This window comes from Astatotilapia calliptera, chromosome 23, assembly GCF_964374335.1.
Source record: "Astatotilapia calliptera chromosome 23, fAstCal68.1, whole genome shotgun sequence".
Taxonomy (NCBI): Eukaryota; Metazoa; Chordata; class Actinopteri; order Cichliformes; family Cichlidae; genus Astatotilapia; species Astatotilapia calliptera.
This window is the reverse complement of record NC_137443.1, coordinates 47302129-47324808: the sequence shown is the minus strand read 5'-3', so window position 1 is coordinate 47324808 and position 22680 is coordinate 47302129. Positions and strand designations below refer to the sequence as shown.

General features: G+C 41.4%; 1 protein-coding gene across 5 annotated transcripts in view; it reads right to left on the bottom strand.

Moving 5' to 3' along the window:
• dmd (dystrophin) overlaps positions 1-22680 on the bottom strand; it is a 262554-nt gene that overhangs the window by 83286 nt on the left and 156588 nt on the right. For all 5 annotated transcript variants that reach the window (XM_080296865.1, XM_080296862.1, XM_080296864.1 and 2 more), the window contains 15 exons: positions 21582-21752; positions 18311-18433; positions 16361-16533; positions 16052-16187; positions 15671-15846; positions 13935-14082; positions 13430-13555; positions 12818-12967; positions 12516-12614; positions 12146-12245; positions 11313-11482; positions 10933-11050; positions 7772-7983; positions 7294-7448; positions 5192-5381 (listed from right to left, as the gene is read on the bottom strand). In XM_080296865.1, coding sequence (XP_080152991.1) covers positions 5192-5381; positions 7294-7448; positions 7772-7983; positions 10933-11050; positions 11313-11482; positions 12146-12245; positions 12516-12614; positions 12818-12967; positions 13430-13555; positions 13935-14082; positions 15671-15846; positions 16052-16187; positions 16361-16533; positions 18311-18433; positions 21582-21752 — 2247 coding nt within the window. The remainder of the gene's footprint in view (positions 1-5191; positions 5382-7293; positions 7449-7771; positions 7984-10932; positions 11051-11312; positions 11483-12145; positions 12246-12515; positions 12615-12817; positions 12968-13429; positions 13556-13934; positions 14083-15670; positions 15847-16051; positions 16188-16360; positions 16534-18310; positions 18434-21581; positions 21753-22680) is intronic.

Sequence of the window (22680 nt, the reverse complement as noted above, 5' to 3'; positions counted from 1 at the left end):
CTGTTAATCTCAAATGCCCCACAACAGAATCGAGCTTATATAAAATCAAGTACTGTAATTGTCGGGCTATAAGTCGCTACTTTTTGCACAAGCTTTGAACCCTGCGGCTTTTAGTCAGGTGCGGCTTTTCTATGGATTGTCCATGATTTTTGTCATATCGTAAGAGGATTTGTTTTGTTTGTTCCGCTGTTGTACGGCACTACGTTGCCTGGCGGAAGGATTGGGGTTCAAGAGTGGTATGTTAGTCACATGGCAACGTAGTGCCGTACGAAGTAGCGCGAAAAACAAACTTCAAAGTAGCGCTATGCGTTCAGCGGGAGGCGTGGATGACGAGCGGTGATAAACTTGCGAAAAGCAAGTTATGCTCAACTCCACCGGTGGAATCTGACAGCGTGGAAAAGTTTGAAAACATCCACGATCACCAACGGATTTCTAAGGGCTGGACTGCTGCATGATGGAGAGGAGGACACCGCCACGGCCCTTCAGAGGGTGTTCGACTCCGACACTGACAACGAAGATTTCTTTGGTTTTGAAAGTGACAACGAAGGAAAGAAGCGGAGAGTGGATGACGAAGCCATCCTGAGCCTGTTCGTATCCGACACTGGAGGAGAGGACTTTGGTGGTTTTAGTGGCAGGAAGATGGTGGTGAATGACTGACTTTTCTTCTTGTTAAAGCTGTGTCACTGCACCTGAGCCTAAAAGGTAGTCCGAATCTATTTTTCTGGTGTGCTGTAGGTTACTGTTATGTACTACATGTGCAAATATGTATCCATAACTTGTTTTTCAAAATATTAATAAAAGGGGTGTGTCTCCAAACAGCCATCTCTTTCCTGACAATTCCCTTTGTGCATATTCTCTTACATATGATAAGTCAACATTGAAACACCTGCGGCTTTTATTCAGGTGCGGCTAATGTATGTACAAAACAGGATTTTCCCCTGATTTTAGCTTGTGCGGCTAATATTCAGGTGCGCTTTGTAGTCCGGGAAATACGGTATATTAACTGTTTTGTAGCCAGGAAAAAAATTAACTCTTGAGATTAAAAATTTCCCCTTTTAAGAGTCTCCTGACCAAGCAGTACAATCCTTGGTTGCATACATTAAATCACATACACATAGAAATCCATGCACCAGTTAAGTACAGTCAGAGTAAAAAAATAACACAACCCAGATCATGCTAAAAGTGCTACTGAATGCCACAAACAAAGGAACAATATTCAGGCAAAACAGCAGCCTGCATTAGTTCTTTAGAATCGCTTTAAAGTCATTAAGTGAGACCAGCTCCTTACGTTGATTCTGCAGCTGATTCCAGGAGCAGGAAGCTGCACATGTGAAAGCTCAAATTTAGTGTGAAGCTTTGAGACAGACGGAATAAATCTTGGGAAATAAGATGTATAAGAATATATCAGTCATATATATCATATATACGTCATGACAAAGCAGACCAGCAAAGGAGTGGTGAGTAAGAGCTTGTAATCCAGCATATTTAAGGATGCATGCATATAAATCGCATTGCTATAATCAAGTATAGACATAAAACTGGGAACAACAAGTCTCTTTCTTCTCTCAAAGTACAAGCAGGACTTTTAGTCTAAAGTAAAAACCACAATTCAGTTTTTTCACCAGTTGCTGAAACTGAGGCGTAAACGAGAGCGAGTCATCAACTGAAGTCCTAAGTAGCTGTAATCAGATACTAACTCAATCTCAAAGCCCTGAATTGTAGTAATACACAAAAGGTTACTTGGTTCAGATTTTTAATTTGTGAACACCATCGATTTTTTTTGGTCAGCATTCAAAACAAGTTTTAAATGCCACAGGTTATTCTGTAGCGTAGTGAAAGTTGATTTAACAGATTACAACCTATATGAATCATCTCAAAAGTTTAGTGTAAATGTCAGTAGAGTAAATGTTCCAAATGAATCTACTTGGTTTTTATTCCCAACCTGAACATGGTAGACCTTTCTGCGCAGCATCGTCCAGACTGAACCCTGGAATCCCCAAAATCACACATCAAAAAGAAGAAGCACCTCCATTAAGCCCCATTTCATTCCTTCTAGCTTCCAGCAGGCTGAATTACACTGCCCTCTGTTTAAGTGTTGGTGACACAGTGAGACGTTCAGATAAAGAGGAAGAGAGGGAGGGTCAGTCGCACATAAAAAAGAGAGATGGAGTTGAACGTCTGAGTCAGAGTGAACACAGGGTACGAGAAAGAGTTAAAATGACGATGAAAGACGCAGAGAAACTTTCAAGGTTACATAAAATGATGAGTGTACTTCTTTTCCAATTAAACCTTATCTGCATGTTGTAGCCGAGGGAACGAGTGAGACTTCATAGGATGCTGTGTACTTTTAGCACCCATCATTGTAACTGGACAAAGACAACTATCTCAGTGCTACACACAGTGCTACACACAGTGCTACACACAGTGCTACTGTTGTACTGAGAGAGCTCTGTGTGTACATGTGTGTGTGTCCCCGTAGGTGTGTTGTGTGTGTGTGAATTTCTGATTTTAAATGTGCTGCTTGTGTGTTTCCTTGTAGTGCATGCACTGCACACTGTGTCACAGTGGTTGTGTGTGCATCACTGTACATGCTGTGCTACCAGAGAGTGTGTGTGGGTGCAGGGTGAGGGTTGACGGTCAGAATATGTTTTCTTGCAGAACAGAGCGTTCCCTTCACCCAACACCCACAATGCATTGGGGGAATTCGGGATTTGTGTGCAGACAGTGACAGTCCAATCAAATCTCACCATGTCAGCATTCCTGTCATACTAGCCAGAGCAGAGTTGAAGAAGGGCTAAAAACTGGAAATATACTGGATGTGTGGCAGATGAGACTAAAGTCTAATCATTAGTCTTTTTATCCATATCAGGGTTGCGAGAGCGGGCTCGAGACTATCCCAGTTATCAGAGGGCGAGAGGCGGGGTAAACCCTGCACAGAATACCAGTCTGTTGCAGAGCTAACGCAGAGACAGACAACACTCTCCTTAACACCTGTGGGCAATTTAGAATCACCAATGAACATAACCCTACTAACTGCATGTCTTTGAACTATGGGAGGAAGCTGGAGTACCTGGAAAGAACCCACATTGGTTTTACTTTCTCACTAATCCTTCATGGTTGTACGAGTTTTTCCTTGCCTAACTTAATTAAACTGTGTTAATGGTATAACCAATTTAATGATTAATTCTGATGACAAACATGTTTGAACTTACAGCTTTCATCACTGCAATGTGAACCCCTCAAAACCAAACACAAAAATAAAATGTTTTTATATGTAAAAGCCAGATGAGGTCCAAACACCAATCAGCAAAGAAGACACTAAATTGCTGGTTAGTAAATGAATATGTGTTTAAGGCTGTTTGTTTTATCCAATGAGGAGGTCTAAGCACTCCTTGCTGCGCTGTGCAGCATGCACTATGTTGTTTAGCTTGTGTCTGGGAGTTTTGTCCTCGGGATCAACCGGTTTTAGTCTGAGGTTATGGCTGGGTCTGAAGTGCACTGATGTTATGCTTGCAGATAAATCTCCTGAGTTTCTCAGATAAACAACAAAGTTGTTACTAGGGCTGCTCAATTAATCGAATTTTAATCTCGATTACGATCTGGGCTTTCAGCGATCATTAAAAATGACTGAGCCGATTATTAGCCCCTCCCTCGTGCTTTACTCTCGCGCTGCTCCGTGTGGCAAATCGAGCGCACCTCTCTGCAGAAGCTAAGCAGAAGTTATTTGGAGAGGAGAGTGACTGCTGTTGGTTGAAAAGAGAGGTAAAAAAACTTCAGTGGTGTGGAAACATTATGGGTTCAGTCAGACGTGGATCAAGTAGACACAGTGTGTAAACTTTGCTACGGTGTCGTAGCTGCACCACAGAGCAACACTGCAAAGTTCACTAAACACAGATGTTCACATTTTTCATAGATTTTTTATATTGCAAACATTTGCACTGTTATCAGTATTTGCACTATTTTATATTATTTTTTAAAGTCATTATTCAACACATTGTTATTGTTAAATAAATATCGTCAAATAATCGAGATCTCAATGTCAGTGAGAATAATCGTGATCATCATTTTTGCCATAATCGAGCCGCCCTAGCTGTTAGATCTCTTTCTCCCTTGTTGGTGTCCAGGCCCAGCTGGGAAAACCACGTGTTTTAAGAGCTTTCTTTAATGTGTGTGTTTGTGTCTTTGGCTTAGAGGGAATGTTTTGTGCCCAGTGTTGCAGCGTCCAAATGACCAGGTTTGTGTTGTGGGAGTCAAAGAGTCGGTACTGGTGTGTGTGGGCTTTCAGTAACGTTCAGTGTTGAGGTTTCCATTCAGCAAGCTATTATCATTTTTTCTCTTCCCTGGTGAGCTTTACATTTCTAACCACTGAGTTGATGTGAACAGTGAAGGTTTCTACTTCTTGGGTTTAGATTTTGACCATTGTATCACATCCATACTCTTGTCTGTAGCAACTCTCGTATTTTAAGATATGTGGCGGTGAGGCAAAGGTCTAACAGTGTACAAATCTGATCATTTGCTGGCACTCTCCACTGCCTCCTTTGTAGGGATACAAGTGAAAAGGGAGATCACATTAAAGGACATTATGGTTTAATCTGGTTTGGCACCAGCAGCAGCAGCAGACCTATCTTCAGCCTCCAAACCTGTGTGTGCTATGAGACCAGTTAGGTTTTCTAAATAGTATTGTAAATAGTTTTGTCCTTTTTCAAATAGCAAAGGGCTGAGCTGCCTATTTATTTCTGTACATTTATCTTGTGTAATAAGTCAGGGAGTTATGGGGTAGTGCTTGGATTGGCTTGTTTTGTTTGTAATTTTGCCCTGGAGCTTAAGCGTTGAGTTTTGATAGTATTGGTGCAGCAATAAATCTCACATTTATCTGTGACTTGGCCATTGGGTTTCTGGTTTTGGGGACCAGGGCGAGGACACCCTTTTTTATTCCTTATGTTGCACCTAGACCGAGGCATAACATGTCCCTGCTTGGATTTCCTTTACACAGACGTCCTCATCACTAAATGAATGATTCTAAACTGGCCACAGGTGTGGATGTGAGTGTATTGGTCCTCATGACTTAGCCCTGACAAGGTTAATCTTCAGGGCCTTATGCTGATTTCTGGAACGTGTATATGTCCATATCTGTACATAGATACAGAGCTAGCTATATCAGAAAGATGAGGTGCACCTGTGTATGGCCCACCTTCCACTGTTCCAGCAAGTTCCTTGCTGCCTCAGACTGCTCCTGCAATCTCTCCTTGTTCGTGGCATCTAGTAAAACATTGCAGGTCGTCTCAGCCTCCGTGAGCCAGTTGAGGAACTTTTCCAAATCAAAGTAGAACTGCTGCAGCAACTTTAGAGCAGCTTCCAAAGCTGCCTCCCTGTCCGAAACACTGAAAATGTGCAGACAGATGACAAGAAACAAAGGTGGTAAATAAAAGTTATTTCCTCAAAAAAGTTAAAGAAGCAACAGATTTGTTTTGCACACATCGGTAAACACGATGGCTCAAAGTTTAATATGAATTCTGATAAAACGTCGCATGTTTGATATATGTACAGTGAGGTTGAGTTAACAATTCAATAAAAAAATTGACAAAAAAGTCTCATAAAACATATACAAAGTACTTAAATATATTTAAACTTTATCTCCTTGTCACTTCACCCCAAGTCCAGCACCCTGAGACTGTATGCTAAGGGGAAGGAAGGGAGCCAGGGACCAGTGAGACTCAGCACCACAGTCCAGGATGAGGCAGTGAACATCCATGAATACATGAGGAAGATGGCCTCAACCGACCGCGTGCTCAGTGAATACCTCAGGCAGCAGAAACCCAAGAAAGAGGAGGAACCATCATGGAAGGACCAGCAGATAGAGGAGGTGGCTGATATCCAGAAATCCTACCAGTGGCTGGACAAAGCTGGACTGAAAGACAGCACAGAGGCACTAATCATGGCAGCACAAGAACAAGCTCTGAGCACAAGATCCATAGAGGCTGGGGTCTATCACACCAGGCAAGACCCCAGGTGCAGGCTGTGTAAAGATGCCCCAGAGACAATCCAGCACATAACAGCAGGGTGCAAGATGCTAGCAGGCAAGGCATACATGGAACGCCATAACCAAGTGGCCGGCATAGTGTACAGGAACATCTGTGCCGAGTATAACCTGGAAGTCCCGAGGTCAAAATGGGAGATGCCCCCAAGGGTGGTGGAGAATGACCGAGCTAAGATCCTGTGGGACTTCCAGATACAGACGGACAAAATGGTGGTGGCTAACCAACCGGACATAGTGGTGGTAGACAAACAGAAGAAGACGGCCGTAGTGATCGATGTAGCGGTTCAAATGACAGCAATATCAGGAAGAAGGAACACGAGAAGCTGGAGAAATACCAAGGGCTCAGAGAAGAGCTCGAGAGGATGTGGAGGGTGAAGGTAACGGTGGTCCCCGTGGTAATCGGAGCACTAGGTGCGGTGACTCCCAAGCTAGGCGAGTGGCTCCAGCAGATCCCGGGAACAACATCGGAGATCTCTGTCCAGAAGAGCGCAGTCCTGGGAACAGCTAAGATACTGCACAGGACCCTCAAGCTCCCAGGCCTCTGGTAGAGGACCCGAGTCTGGGCGAGAGGAGAAACTGTGTCTTTTTGTAAAACAAAACGTGTTCATTTATGTCATTTTAAGAATATTTAAATAGTTTCAACAGGGTAAATAACAAAATCCTGCACTCTGCATGTGTTATTACTGAACTGCAAATTTAAAGTACATTTAAAAAGAATAACAGAATAAATATATAGAAAATACAATACGATTCCCTTAGCAGATAGAGAATAAATAAGAAAGATAAGTAAATACTGACCAGAGAGTGAGTGGTTTTCCTTTTTAGGATCAATTCTATTCCAAATGTAATGTAGCAGAAGTCAGTAAACAAGCCTAAAGATTTGATAGACGTAATATCCAGACTTCCATGATGGCTAAATAGCTTTAAAAGCTTTCTTGTTAGATAATGCAAATGCTCTTTTTATCATGCTCGTCTGTTATGTGGAAAACTAAACGTGTGCCTTTTGTGCCAGGAAATCACATCACGATTACTTCCTGACTAAACACGTTTTGCAAAAAGGTGAAATAGTCATTGTGGTGTTTTGACGGGGTAGTTGCACTAAAGTGCACTTATTATTTCCATGGAAACCAAGGTTGAAAGCATAAGAATAGCATTGTTTAGAGACATCCATTAAGTCAAACACCAACATAGCTGCCTAAATGTTTATTTTTAATAAAAATAAAATAAATGCAGAATAAAATTAAAATAATGCTTACCGCTTGTTGATGTATATGCAGGCAGTGTCCATGTTGTTGTTGATCTGGGTGACTTTGTGAGTGTCATCGTTGCCATATAGCGTCAGTAGTTTGTTGGCCAGTGTATTGGTTTCTTTGACTTGTATCTGGGATTGCTGCAGCTCCTTCATTAAGAGCTGGGTAAGCAGGGAGAAAACAAAGGCCAAATCATCAACACGATTACCTGGTTCCACCTGATTAGTACTGTAAGCGATCATCGTAACGGGCAGAACTCTGTCTAAATAAATAAATACATCTGGGTAAATTCCCAGATGATTAAACATGCAACTGTTTTGCTGGTAAGACCTGAAATGAGTAAAGAAAATCAACAGCCTATGTATGCAAGATAATTCATAATTTGATTGGGGGGTTATATTGGTTGGATCTGATTAATGGGGGGCTCTTGTAAGCAGACTATATGTCTGTATAAATACAGTGAAATTCAGAATGCAGATCCCACCTTCAGTTCAGCGTTTTGTTTTTTCAGTGCATCAACTGTATAAGTGATCTCCTGCCATGAATCCAGTCTCTCATTGGCCTGTTTGACGACATGATCCACCCCCTTCTTGGCGTCCAGCCAGTTGGTAGAGTCTTGCAGCATGTTTTGTAGCTGCTTCATCCTATCAGACAGTTTGGTCTGACAGTCTTCCCAGTAAGCCTGGAGTCGATCAACTATGAAGAAAGAGAGAAAACACTGCTTAACAAGTTCTTTAGAATAAAATCACACAACTAGTAGAGGTGTCAGACAGTTTGAAAATAATACATGGACTGAGTCTGGAAACCTAAATCCATCCATCCCTCCATCACTGGGGATTTTGTATGACATACATACCTGTATACACTGGACAAAGACTCACATATATAATGTAATCACATATACTCGTATACACTATACATACCTACACTGGAGTGTTTGTATTGGAATCACTGCATTTAACCTACATGTTCAATTCACAGGACACATATATTTAGGTCAAATATTACCTACAAGCATATTAATGAAGTCTGTGCCACTTGTTATATAAGCACCTGCTGATCCATACTGGTTACAATATAATAATTAGGCTCAATAAGTAATCTTTGATTGTGTTATAGCCAAAGGTGACAAGTCCAAACATTGGGCTAATGCTGAGTATGCACTTGGGAGTCTCTTTACCCATTTTTGCTGCCCAAAAGTTGTGAACAATCCTTCTTTAACAAATATAGTAATCAAATCCATCCATCCATCCATGCATCCACCCATCCATCCATGCATCCACCCATCCATGCATCCATCCATCCATCCATCCATGCATCCATCCATCCATCCATGCATCCATCCATCCATCCATCCATCCATGCATCCATCCATCCATCCATCCATCCATCCATCCATCCATCCATGCATCCATCCATCCATCCATCCATGCATCCATCCATGCATCCATCCATGCATCCATCCATCCATCCATCCATCCATCCATCCATGCATCCATCCATGCATCCATCCATCCATCCATCCATGCATCCACCCATCCATCCATCCATCCATGCATCCATCCATCCATGCATCCATCCATCCATCCATCCATCCATGCATCCATCCATCCATCCATCCATCCATCCATCCATCCATTCTCTTCCTCTTATCCAATTCCAGGTTATTTAGGAAACCTAAATAAAAAAACATATTTTTAAGATAGTTACTGTTGGACTTCTTCAGATAGAAAGAAGATGAGAATTTGAAGTTGAAAGAGAAAGCTGATAACTTTTGTACATTTGGCCTTTTGCGATAATTATACCTTTACTGGACAGTTACAGCTAGTACAACTAGCTCCCACACTCCCTGTTTGTCATGACTACACAACAAAGTCTCAGTTCTTGGCAGGAAGAGAACAGTAAACATTTGCATTTGATATCAAGGAACATATGATGCTTTGTAATCTCACAGGTAAAAACAAGACTTTTTTACACTATATATGACTGAATCTATTAAACTAAACTAAATTATGAGTAAAACACAAACAAAATCAGAATGTGCTATCAAAATGAACACTGTAGTAACTCCTCTCTTTGAGATGGTGATCTTTGCGAAAACAAGCAGTAAGAGAAGAAGAAGAGAACTGAGAACCTGCAGATTTGTAGAGGAGGAGTGTCCCCCAATATAAAATAGAAATATAGAGGAAAGGCTTTTGGCTTCAGGCTAATTTAATACAATTTGTGACTACAAAAGCATGCACACTTGGGCTGGGCAAAAACTGAAAAGTACTGTTGAAGGAGGTAGATCCGGCTCCAGTGATATCGGCTTCTGAACTGATTGATTGGTCATTATCATTTGATTATCATTTGATCTGTACCTGCAACTAGAGAAGGAAAATGCAAAAACTGAGTAGGAGCGGTTGCAGTGTGACGTGGAACTTGAAAGAGTGAGGGTCGGGCGATATGTAAACATTTTCCAATTGTCAATAGTCAGTCCAATCTATATAATATATTCACGCATGCGCAGACTTTTTGATGGGCGGGGCAACGTAATCATGCACGGACTGATTTGCGCGTGTTTAAACGCGGGCATCACGATTTTTTTTAACGCTTTCAACCCATCAGGAGCGCAGAAGGAACAAAAACTGCCGAAATGCGTTGGCAGAGACATTTCAGGGATTTTGATTCAGTGTGTGCTCCAGATGGGTTGACTGTTAATCGCGTTAGTCATGATGACGGCGCGTTAACGCTGACAGCACTAAAAAATATAAAGTCGCCAATTTGGGATTTCTTTGGCTCTAAACCAGATGAAAGAGGTAAACCTAAGGATGTAACCAAAGCGGTGTGCCGCTTGTGCAGACGTATAGTGGAAGCAAAGTACTCGAACACGCCTAACTTGCAAGAGCATGTACGTGTCAACCATCCGGCTGAGTATGCTAGGCTATCACCGGTTTCTGCAGCTCCATTTTTCTGTTGACTGCTTCTATTAGCTCCATCATTATTAGCAAACTTACTCATGGGCAAATAAATAAATAAACTGCCATTGTAAAAACTATTGATGATAGTTGATATATTTGTCCAATCGCCCTAGTGAGGGTTGAAGCACTGGAGGGGGAGACAGTAAAGGCTGGAAGTGGCAGAGAAGCAGACAGGCAGAGATTTAGAAACTGGAAGAGGGGAGAGAAACAGACTAATGCTGAGTTTGCTTGGAACATTTTCCACCACTTTACATGTTGACGTGGTGCTGAGGAGGCAGGGACACATGATGATTTGTGTAACATGGTTATCTTGGAACAGTTTAATAGGAAGAAGGTGAAGACAGCTTCTGCAGCTTCTGTTATGGCAGATGAATATGTTTTGTCCAACTCCAGGCCTCGAGGGCCGGTGTCCTGCAGGGTTTAGATGTGTCCTCGATCCAACACAGCTGATTTAAATGGCTAATGATCAACATGTCTTGAAGTTCTCCAGAGGCCTGGTAATGAACTAATCATTTGATTCTGGTGTGTTGACCCAGGGTGAGATTTAAAACCTGCAGGACGCCGGCCATCGAGGCCTGGAGTTGGACACCCCTGATAAAGCCTAATATAGGCTCTAAATAAGCTTCACTTAGCCTCTGTGGGAGGCTAGGTGATGCTATGTTGCATGTGTATGTGTGAGACTTACTGCGTTCAGAAATAGCATTGCGGGTCTCTTGGCTGCTGGTTTTGTTCTTCAGGTTCTGGGCTGCTGTGATCTGTGTCTCCAGGAGGGGGCGGCGTTGATCAAGATCCTGTAGAGAAGCCTGAAAACAATCATTTTAGTTTCTCAGTTGTTTTAACTTACTTATTGAATTTTCCAAGCAATTAAGGAGGAAAACAAATCAAGAATAAAGGTCTGTAGCATGTCTAGCTTGTCAGTTTAACCACTGACTGTTTTAAACTATCTGTGAGTCCTCAATATTTACACACTGAGCCATACTCTCACACGGCCCCGTGAATGTCGGCAGCTCGGTCAGGTTTTGCAGTGCTTTAAATAGAGTCAACAGTGAGGTCAGAGGTCCGGACCTTGAGTTGCCTGATCATGTCGTTGATGTCGTCGAGGTCAGCCACCACTACCCGCTTGTTCTGTACCATGTTATCCATCATGGTCAGCCAGTCAGTGAGCTCAGCCCAGGACTTGTTGAACTGAGCCAATGCTGCGTATTCAGGCTGGGAACTTCCTGTCAGACCTTCATCTGAGACACAGATACAGTTAAATGAACTTTTAGTGGAGGAAGTGCTCATATTCTTATTTCAAAATAAAACCACAGTAAAAGTCCTGAAATTTGCTGAAATGAATCGCTCATTATGAACAGAGAGAACTCGATGGCCCACCACCAAACGCATCATTCATGCTTTAAATTCATAACCACACCGACCCAGTCCCCATTTTTCAAACAACCATTTCAAAAACCAACGGCAAGTTTATTCCACGTGGTCACGAGTTGGGTCATGACCTGGTTTCCAACCACCGTTTTTAATATTGTGACTGTAGCATTAGAGACAGCTCCCCAAATCAGCTGATATTCTATAACCATGTGCAGGAGCTGATCTTTCCATTTGTTTTTCCATTATTTAAATGATTCTAATTATTCAAATGGTATCACTCATAGCCCGAAGTGTAATCTGGGCAATGACTGATCAACAGAAAAAAGAAAGATAAAAACTAGAATCTCAATCCCAAAAACAAATGAATAATTAAAAGAAACTGAACCAGACTGAATCTAGTAAAATGAACTCTTACTGAACCTAATATCAGGACTTTCAGTTGTACTGGGAACATGAATTTGTGTCCTAAACTCAGTCCGAACTTAATCTTGTGTGCACATGCATGCGTGAAAGATTAAATGTGGTCTTACTGTCTTTTCTGGTTATAAGCTGAGCAGCCGTCCTCTCCTTGTGCTGCTGCAGCAGCTCCAAGATTACTGTCCAAGATTCCCTCAGCCTAATATATTTCATCTGAAAAAACATACAAACACACATGTGAGCAGTTTCCTTATTGTTGATAACAACTTCACAGGTAAGTGTCCAAGCATCAAATGCTGGAAGAAGTATGTATATTTTTTGAGTCGACGTTGTTTATATATATTTGTGTCTTGTTACATTTCTTCAAAAAGTAACTATTTATTCATAATATTTAAGGTAAAGGTAGAAGTGAGACAAGTCAGTGTTTTAATGATTTCATGTGACTGAATTTGCATGTGAGTCACCTGTATTTAATTTCCTCACCTTGCCAGGTTGCTCAAGAGGAGAGTCCTTGTATAACTGATCAGCTTTCTCCAACACACACTCCACCTCTGGCTGCTTGACTTGCACTTCGTTAATGAGCTGGAGAATCAGAGAGCTTAAACTGCAATAAGCCTTGTGGACAGATGAGTGTATTGCATGTAATATAATAAATAATATATTGGATGTAATATATGCAATGTATTATTTATTTCAGGCAGTTTGGGCTTGAATGTTTTACTAGTAAATGCCATGGTGCACTGATACCATGCATACATCTATATGCACACTGTTTTGCACCATACCCTGGCAGATGGTCCCTCAGGGCTGTGCTCCAGCTTGGCTCTGGTGCTGGATGCCCAGACTGACAGGTCATCCAGATGACTCTCACACTTCTCCATCTCCTTCAGCAGACCCTCGATCTCCAACTGACGTTCAGGAAGAGCCTTCGACACCTAAATGAAGATTGGCCATGAAGCCTACCACTCCCACCGTGTTGACCCATTTTTCAAGATATTTATTACTACGGGGGAGGTGAGGTGGTGATAATCTGGTCTGTAGTAAACACAGTATAAGAATGGTTTTCCATCGTCTTTCTGGTAAAGATTAAAGCTCACCTTCTTTGGTAAATCAAACTCTGTCTGGAGCAAATAAACTAAATCTAAGAGAATCTTTCACAGCTTTTGTACACAGTAGATGAAAGTGAAAATATTGCCACTTTGATAAAAAAAAAGAGATTATAACACCAACAAACTTTCAAGCCGTCAAACCTAAACGTGGTAAGCTTAATGATGTGGTGCACTGCTTAGCTAGACGTAGGGAATACCCTTCTCTCAGAGCCTTTGTGTATTATTCAGTTGATGCCTTTCCTGGGCAGCGGCGTGCTGTCCGCTGTGTGTGTAGTGAAAGAAGCTGACCTGAGACCAGCGAGTGTTTATGATCCTGATGTCTTTCTGTTTATCAGCAGGAAATGTTATCTGCTTCAGTCTTGAGTTCAGATTCCCCATCACTACATTCTGGGCAGGAAGCTCCTCCACACATACCTGACACACACACACAGAGACACACACACACACACAGACACACACACACACACACAGAGACACACACACAGAGACACACAAGCACATTACTGCAGCAGCTCAATACAAGCAGAATCTTATGTAAGATTTCAGAAACACACACACACACACACACACACACACACACACACACACACACACACATACACGATCTTGCAATAATTAAAACGCTGCAATGTTTTTACTAATTACACACAGCAACACATTGGAGTAATTTACATTATGACTCATCTAAACTCATTTACACGATGATGGCAGCTAAATTAATTTGCATAAATCCGTAAATATGCACACACATTCAGAAGCTCATAGTAACTGTGTGGCTGTGAACTGAATATACCTGAACTTTGCCCAGAGTGTCTCTTATGTGCTGTGGCTCTGCAGGCTGCAGAGGAATGGCCAGGACGCCCTCAGCTTTGTCCAGCCAGCCCAGCATCAAGCCAACATTCTCCTGCAGCTCTGCGGTCAAGGTGGATGCCTCTGCAGACCTGTAGGGTTAGAGAATCCAAGAAACAATAAAAGAAGTGTTTTCCTCTTAGGGGTGGCTGTGCCTCAGGAGGTAGAGCTGATCATCTACTACTCAGAAGGTTGGTAGTTTGATCCCCGGCTGTTCAAGTCTGCATGTCAAAGTATGCTTGGACAAGATACGAGCCCGGTTGAACAAAGGGGCAGTATGAACGTGTTATTCAAAGTGCTTTGACTAGTTTAGAAAAGCACTTTATAAAAACAGTACATTTACTATATTGAAAGACCACATGGGCACAAAAATCAGTAACGCACGCACACGCACGCACGCACGCACGCACACACACACACACGAGTGTATTCATATCCTTGTGTGGAAATCTCACTGACACAATGCTTTCCTTCGCTGCTTATCCTACCCATAATGCAATTGTAACGCTGACACTAAAACCACATTTTGAGTCTCAAAAATGCCTTCAAACTTTTGGGGGCTGTTGGTCCCTGTAAGTATAGTAAACGTGCACATTACCACCGTTACAGTGGGTTTAGGGAGCAGTGCCAAGGGAGGCTGACCAACACAGCTGATGCCCATATTCTAATTATGCTCCCTCTATTTTAGTAGCACCCAGGACCTGAAGAGGAAGAGGAGCACAAGCAGCTGAGCAAGAACGACACCAAAGGATGACTGTTTGAAAAAAAAAAAAAAAAATCCAAAACACTAAGACTCAACCATGAGCCCATCGGTGTGTCAGTTTTCTAATTACATTTGTTTATACTGTTAGCTTTTTATTTGTTTCTGTGGAACTGATTCTACATGCTGCTAACAGGCTGCTTCTAATCCCATGAAACATCTGATGTTTAATGATGATAAAAGGACAAATCCACGTCCAGCTTTAACATCACGCTGGGTTCTTGGCTAGCTTAGCATTAGCATGCTGTCGGTGCAGGTGCTTGCAAAAATGCAAAGTTGTGTTAGCAGAATAATGCACAAAGTTTGCAATTTACAGTTGCACTCTTGTCTTTTTGTGCAATAAAAATAAAAGCAATGTCCACATCCACGCTGTAGATTGCACCATTATTTTCCTCCAAATACATTTTTAGTCCACATGACAAAAATCTGCTGATTACAGTACAATTGCAAAAAGCAACAAGCAGAATCAATCGACAGGCACACTAACAATTCCAACGAATTCAAATACTTGGAATTGGTTCTCTACAAGCACCGCTTCACAAATACCATCCCTAACAGGAACCATCATGGAAGGACAGGCCTCTCCATGGCACGCACCACCAGCTGACTAAAAACTCCTACAAGTGGTTAGAGAAGGCTGGACTGAAAGACAGCACAGAGACATTAATAATGGCAGGACAGGGACAAGCTCTGAGCACAAGATCAACAGAGGCAGGAGTCTACCAGGCAAGACTTGTGCAAATATGACCCTGAGGCAATCAGCACATAACAACATGTTAGCAGGCAGCGCATACTTGGAACACCAGGACCAAGTGCTTGAAATGCTTCTAAAATTCCCAAGATGTGGAACTCATGTTATGACAAGGCATGAGTTACTCTATCCATGTGGAAGCTACAGACACGTACACGTGCACATTTACCTCCTTTTTCGTTTGTTAAGCTGCTGGCAGACGTTGGCCCACCGAGTGTTCAGTAATTTGAGCTGTGATTGAAGCTGCAAAGCATCATCTGGTGTGCTCATCTGGCTTATGTCCACCCCTGCAGAGTTCACTCTGCCCAGCACCGCTTCCTGGAGGGGTATTTCCTCAGTCAAGTCCTGTGACACAGTAGATTATTACTGATTAATTATTTATTGATTTCAAGTGAAAATTATAGACAGAGATCCAGGTGGAATTTTAAGATTTCCCACAGTGTCGTTGACAGTATTCAACAACAAACGCTCAAATTTACCTTTAATTTACAGGTTATATTTGTGCAGTTACATTTTCTCGAAAAGGAAAAGTAGTGTATGCGTGTTTTACCCTTAGGTGCTGTCTGTGTGCTCCTGGGTCACTCTCGGCCAGTTTCAAAGTCTCCTCAGCATCGTTCAGCCACTCCTCAAGCTCCTTCTGATCCGAAACAAACTTCTGCCACTTGGAGTTACAATCCTGCCAACGCCTTGACACGCACACAGAAAATTTTTTATTTATAATTGTGCACAATGTTTGAAATATGCATGTAAGCACACACACATAACACCACGTGTGCACATAAAACACACACAAAGGCAAGCATGCGTGCAGAAACGCACACACGTGCAGGACTCGCAGTATACAGGGAACCACCCTTACTTAAGCCTGTCCTGGTAGAGCTTGTTCAGTTTGCCCCAGTTGATACTGAGCAGGTTGACAGACTCCTGGATTCTTTGGCCCTCCAGAGGTCGAGCACCAGACATCATCTCCTTCCTGTGAGCCAGTACTCCATCGACGGGACCTCGCAGCTTGTCAATGTTCCCCTTTACATCCTGCATGTGTGGAGGATAAGATTATGGTGGAAAAGTGACTGAGGAGAGTACACTCTCTGGTGTGAAAATATTTCGAATTGTTCTCTTAACACGATACATTTTAGAAGAAAACCCCAAAATAGAACAGAATATAATTTCCACATCCCAATTATGCACCATTCTATGTTACATAAAATCCCAAAAAGTACATCGAAGTTTGTGGTTTGTTGGGATTTAAATAAATATATTCTTAGTGCTTATTGTCTGATTATATCGTTTTATGTATGCCAGACCCACACGAGAACTATGTTAAGGGTGACAAGTTGCCCTGGCAACAGACTTTAGAAAGAGGAAGTGCAAAGCTGCAATATGTAAAATTAAAGATCCTTTTTTGAGTTAGACCACTCTGAGCCGTGTCTTTCTTTGCCATTAACGAATACAAAGAACTGGATTTAATAGGTTGTAATGTGACAACCAGTTCAAAGGGTGTGGATACTTGTTCAAAGGACTACAGTAGCTCGAGTTGCTATTCATTATTACAACAGCTTCTTATGTTACAAGACGCACATTTTCCTGTTTGGTACGTAGTCATAGAAACTATGGTACACAGTAGGGATGCACCGAGGCCGATACTGGTATCGGGGCCGATACTGTAAAATATGTGTGTACTCATACTCGTAAAAGTTAACCGATACCAACTTATTTCATTAGTCAGAGGGTGGCTGGTCATTTCTGTTGTAGTTTTTTAGATTGGCCACTAGGGGGACATCCCGCGCTAAACAGGCACAGGGTTAGGCGAGTGAGACTGGCGGCTCCAGATAAAAAAGAGAAACTGGAGGCTGCTGTAGCTAGGCTAAACAAAATGCCAGCAGTGTGGACCGGAACAGCCAACTTTAGCTCAGGTTTTGGAAAAGCGATGAAAAATGTCAAGAGAAAATCCACGGGCAGTTAAAATAACGGAGGCTCTGACTCATTTTATCGCTCTGGATGACCAGCCAATGGACCAGTCGTGGAAAACATAGGATTGCATCGTCTTCTCAGCGTACTCGTACTCGAGCTGCGATATAAAATTCGCAACCGCCCACACATCAGGGAGATAATGGTGCCAAAACTTTCTGAAGCGGTAAAGACGAGCAGTGTGTGCGCGATGTCAGTCCTCGGTTTAACGGCACAGTGGACTGTTGAGGAGTTTGTTCGTCAATGCCAAATACTTTCGTTATTTTGTTTGTTTGTTTGTTTACATTATGAACACTCTGCAATAATTTAAAAGTTTATTTTATTCTCAAACCTAAGTTGTATTTATTTTATTCCAAACAGGAGTGTTTATTTATTATTCTGAAAGCTCGAGACAGTGCCAATAGTTCAGTGATATTTTGTTAAATTACAATGTGGAGACTCTGCAATAATTTAACAGAAGTGCTTATTTTTCACTTGAAATTTTTTTGTGGTCATTTTTATTAATATTTTATTTTTTACCGGCAGAGAATAAAATAAAACCTGTCTTCCAATTCATTGCATTTGTGTGTGGTAGAAAGAAGTTTTTGTACTCTGTATCGGCAAGCACTCAGATCCAAGTATCGGTATCGTATTTGTTTGAAAAAACTGGTATCGTTGCATCCCCAGTACACAGCATGAGAGAAAATACATTAAAAAATAAAACAACATTGACTACAACAGGAAACTCAGTATAATGGTATAAACAACAGTATAATACTTATAGGTTTTAGTTATTTGATCACACTGGTGGTCAGTTTTGACTGACTGGGCTTTCAGACAGAAGTTCAAAAGCAATGCTGACCTTCAGGCAGTGCTCTTGCTGAGACATGTTATAATATGCTGCAGGCCAGTATTCAGGAGAGTTCAGCTTGAAGTCCGTCTCTGACACCGAGCACAACAGCGCCTGGAGCTCTGTGATATACTCCTGATTACACAAGTGCACACACATGCACACACAGACACATAAAAAGGCAACACAAACATACAAAGCAGAGCCAAATCAGAAAAAGAGAACATATCAAAGAAAACAACATCTGCAACTGATCTGCAATTTTGTTTTCTCGTCATCTTTTTTGAATGTGTAAGAAATCTCAATAAATGACTCATTTTCCTAAACCCCCAAATTTTCAAACTACATTTTGTATCTGCATAGTTTATTTTTGTCTAATAATAAACTTGTTGTGTATATATATGCATTTGTGCATAAGTCATGTAAGTGTAACACATATGATCAAAACACAGAAAAATGTGACCAAACAAAGGCTGGGAACTCTGCATGGCCAGTACTGAGTAAATGTCTCTTTGCAAACACAATAACCATTGAAGCCTTTTGAGCTCAGAGTATGTGACTCCGTGTTTGATTGAATAGGTTTCATTCGTTCTGCAAACTTTTAGTACTATGAAGCGATGGTGTCCCTGTTTGGAGGCCTAACCCAGCTGTATCCTAGTTTAGGTTAAAGGGTGAGGCAAAATCTTCAGCTTGTGCCTGATGTAGTTTATTGAGATACTGAGTTGTATTTATGTTTCTTCTTTCTGTCATAGAAGTCAAGTTACTGACATTTGCTTCGAGAATTTGGAAACGTTTGTTAAACTGCAGTTTTTTGAATTCTTTCCATAAAAGCTACGCAAACTACTACCTAAAAACACTTGTTTTCATTTTTAGAGTCCCAATCAGGTGCATAGAGTAACCCAAGCCTGTTAATTGTTAGGGGACGGCTGGAGGAGTCTGAGTGTTGAGAAAGCCTTAAAATGTGCATCTTTAATGACGACTGTGAACGAGCTGTAACACTAACAGGCTAATTGAGATCTGAGGATCTTTGGTCAGTGAGAGCTGAGGTCTCCTGGGGGGTCCTACTTTGAACTGTCCAAAGCAAAACTAATATGCTAATCTTGTTTTTTTATTTTAAGGATCTCAGTTTTTACCACTGATGCCCAAACATCTGCATGCTAACGTGCACCTGGTGCCATAGAACCACTTGTGTTCATCACGAAGGTCAAAGTGATTTTGATGTGAAGACCTGGTGGGCTGATCCTTCAAGCCTTTGCAAAAGAAAAACCCTTTCTCTGATATCATGCCAGGTGTGTGTGTGTGTGTGTGTGTTATGAGGTGAACTTGAGAGGTACAGTTTTGAATGCCTTTGCTTCTCTGCTTACAGTCATCATGGTTTCCTACACTAGGAGCACGTCTCTGAAAAACGTGCTGTCACCTACCATCCTGTAAAGTTACCGCTCACTTTTTTTGACGTCTCGTATTTTAAGCCAACAACAAGCCCATAAAGTGCACACAATACTACGTTTCATGTTACATGCTTTTTCTTTCTATTGTTGGTTTGTTCTGTGCATATGGCTGTTTATAATTATGTGTCCCACAACACTGTAACCATCAAAACCTAGACTGTCATAATATCACTCAGCTGTGTTCCTAAACCTTCGTTAGGCAGCAGTTTTCCCTGGATGCTAAAGACTGACTATTGTTATTTTTTTCATAATTCTTAAGACTCATTTTACATTTATTTATTTCTTTTTAATCAACTTCACTGGCTGATCAGAACCTTCCTGCTTAAAACAGACGTGATTAAAAGTGGGAAAAGCGTGTGGTCATATTTATGAATTATGTCAACATTGGACATTATTTTAAGAGCAAAGGCTGCATAGTGATTAGACTCTAATTTACTGCCTCACATTAGTAGCAAAGGACCAAACACTGCCCACACATTTTCATTGTGAGCCTTTCCAACATTTTGTATTTGACTCTCGTGTGTGAGCACAGAGCACCTGTAGTTGACAGTGGACTTAAAGCCACTCAGGTTTGACCTCATATTAAACAATAACAGAATTGGTTTCATCTGCCAGCTAAAAGGTTAATGTTTGATCCCTGGGTGCTTCCAGTCTGCACGCCAAATATCCTTGGGCAAGACACTACCAACAGGGGTGGCCAGATGTGCGGCCTTATTTCTTACCCCCTGACCTGTAACTCTGAACTCAAAATAAGACTTTATTTTGAGAGCACTTTAGTATTATGAAGACAGTGTCCAGAAGATGTCAGCTTCATAAGATCGCTGTGATCAGTAATATTTAAGGAAAATATTTGACCAGATGAGTGACATTAGCAGCTTATATGTTTACTGTCCAATGCTGTGAGAGAGCAAGGCAGAAAATGACAAACTGATACTACTGTGCTTAAGACTGGTCTGAAATCACATGTAGAAATAAACTAATGTATACCTGAAATCTGACAGTTCACATGCGTATCTGTCTATGTACATGGATTTCCTGTTAGTGGCTTACAAGATAAATACATCGTCTGTGATTTGCAGATCAGGGAACTGCCAGTAATGTGATTGGTTTGTGGAGCAGGAGGCATGCAGTGACACAGAGTAAGACAAAGCAACCAAGGAGATTTAAACTTGTGTACAGGTATAATGTGTGGATGAGAATGCAGCATAGAAAGACACAAAAAGCAACTTGTTTCCTTGAGTGGAGAAAATCAAATCCAGATTTTCAAAACATAAAAATGTATTGTACTATCAGTTTTGAAGGTATTAAAAATGTAAAGAGATAGAGAAGGTCTCAAATTTGGGGTATTTAGGTAGGGACTAATATTTTACTAAAAGATAACGTTGGTAACATTTTAAATGTTTCTTATCATCCATAAGTTTCATAGGCAAACACACAAAATGTAACCACTCTATGCTAACCACTCTATGCTAACCACTCTATGCTAACCACCTCGGTAGCACTATTAAAAAACAGCCTACATGAATTCTGAATCTAGTAGTAAATTATTAAGATAGCACTACTAGCATATCATAGTTGTTAGAGCTAATGAGTTTGTGGTACCAATATTAGTTTGTACTCGATCAGAACACTGTTCGTTGGCTGACTGTGGATTTAATAAGTTTACTGCTCCTAACCTTCGTTTGGATTGAAGCTTTCATGCTGTTACATAAAAATGAATTGTTACAACTTTTACTACTACCTTTGAGAGATTAAAGAGTTAGTATTGAAATATAATAATTAAAGTATTTTCTGTTAGTACTGTAGATACACAAGTTGTGCCTACTGAAACTCACACATTGTCTTTTGAAGGGTATGAACTTGCCCTCCACCTCAACCCAGCGTGTGTTGAGCTGGAGTTGGCGGGGCTCCACTAGATTGGTGGCTCCAGCCTCTGAAAGCTGATTGGCTAAGCCCTGCATCTCCTTAAGCTCCTCCTTCTTCTTGTCGAACTCTGAGCCAATTTCCTATTGAACAAAATCAATGGGGAAGGTCACTTGCTATTGGTTGGGGGCCAAGTGGGGCAAGCACAGAGAAGTATGTAGATGTATTGGAAACACATTCTCTCTCTCTCACACACACACACACACACACACACACACACACACACACACACACACACACACACACACACACAGTTACACAAACATTTCAAATAATAAATAATGACACATTCCACTTTCTTTTTCCCATCAGCACATCATTTACCCATCAGAGACAATACATTGACAAAAGGGACAAAGTGTTGTGTTCGTCAGTGTCACATATAAACATACAAAGTTCAGGCTGCATATTTGTATAGTATTTAACTCCATTTCAAAAAGAAAGCAGTGCTATGATCATGAGGCACTGACTGCCTTGAGACTTTATTCATACAGAGAACAAGTAAAGTTATTGTGCTATGTGTGAACTAAGCAGCTTCTGGCTGAACAGAAACAAAGAGCTACACGAACAGACTGGAAGCAGAAGGATGGACAGAGACACAGACGGACAAGCAGTGAGGAATATCTGTCGCGGCAATGACGATGAGTCTGAGACGTGCGGGTGGTGTGTCCGCTTAGCGAAATGTCATAGTGATCATCTGAAAGTGAAACACATACAGAGAGTCAGAAAGGGCGGGGAAACTGGTGGGAGTCCAGGGTTTCCTTCTCACACCTTCTCCAAATCAGAACCAGATGTTAGTGCTGCACTGCTGTAGCACTTTGATCAAAATAAGAAATCATTGGACATCTTAATACTTAAAATTGCTCTAAACAAACAATATGATTCTTGTGTTCTTTTCAGATGCTGTAGTTTCAAAAACTGGAAGGAGCGCCTACAAACTGTAACAAAGATACAAATGCTGCCTTCACAAGCGTATGAAATTGATTGAGATCCCATTTTTAACATGGGTTT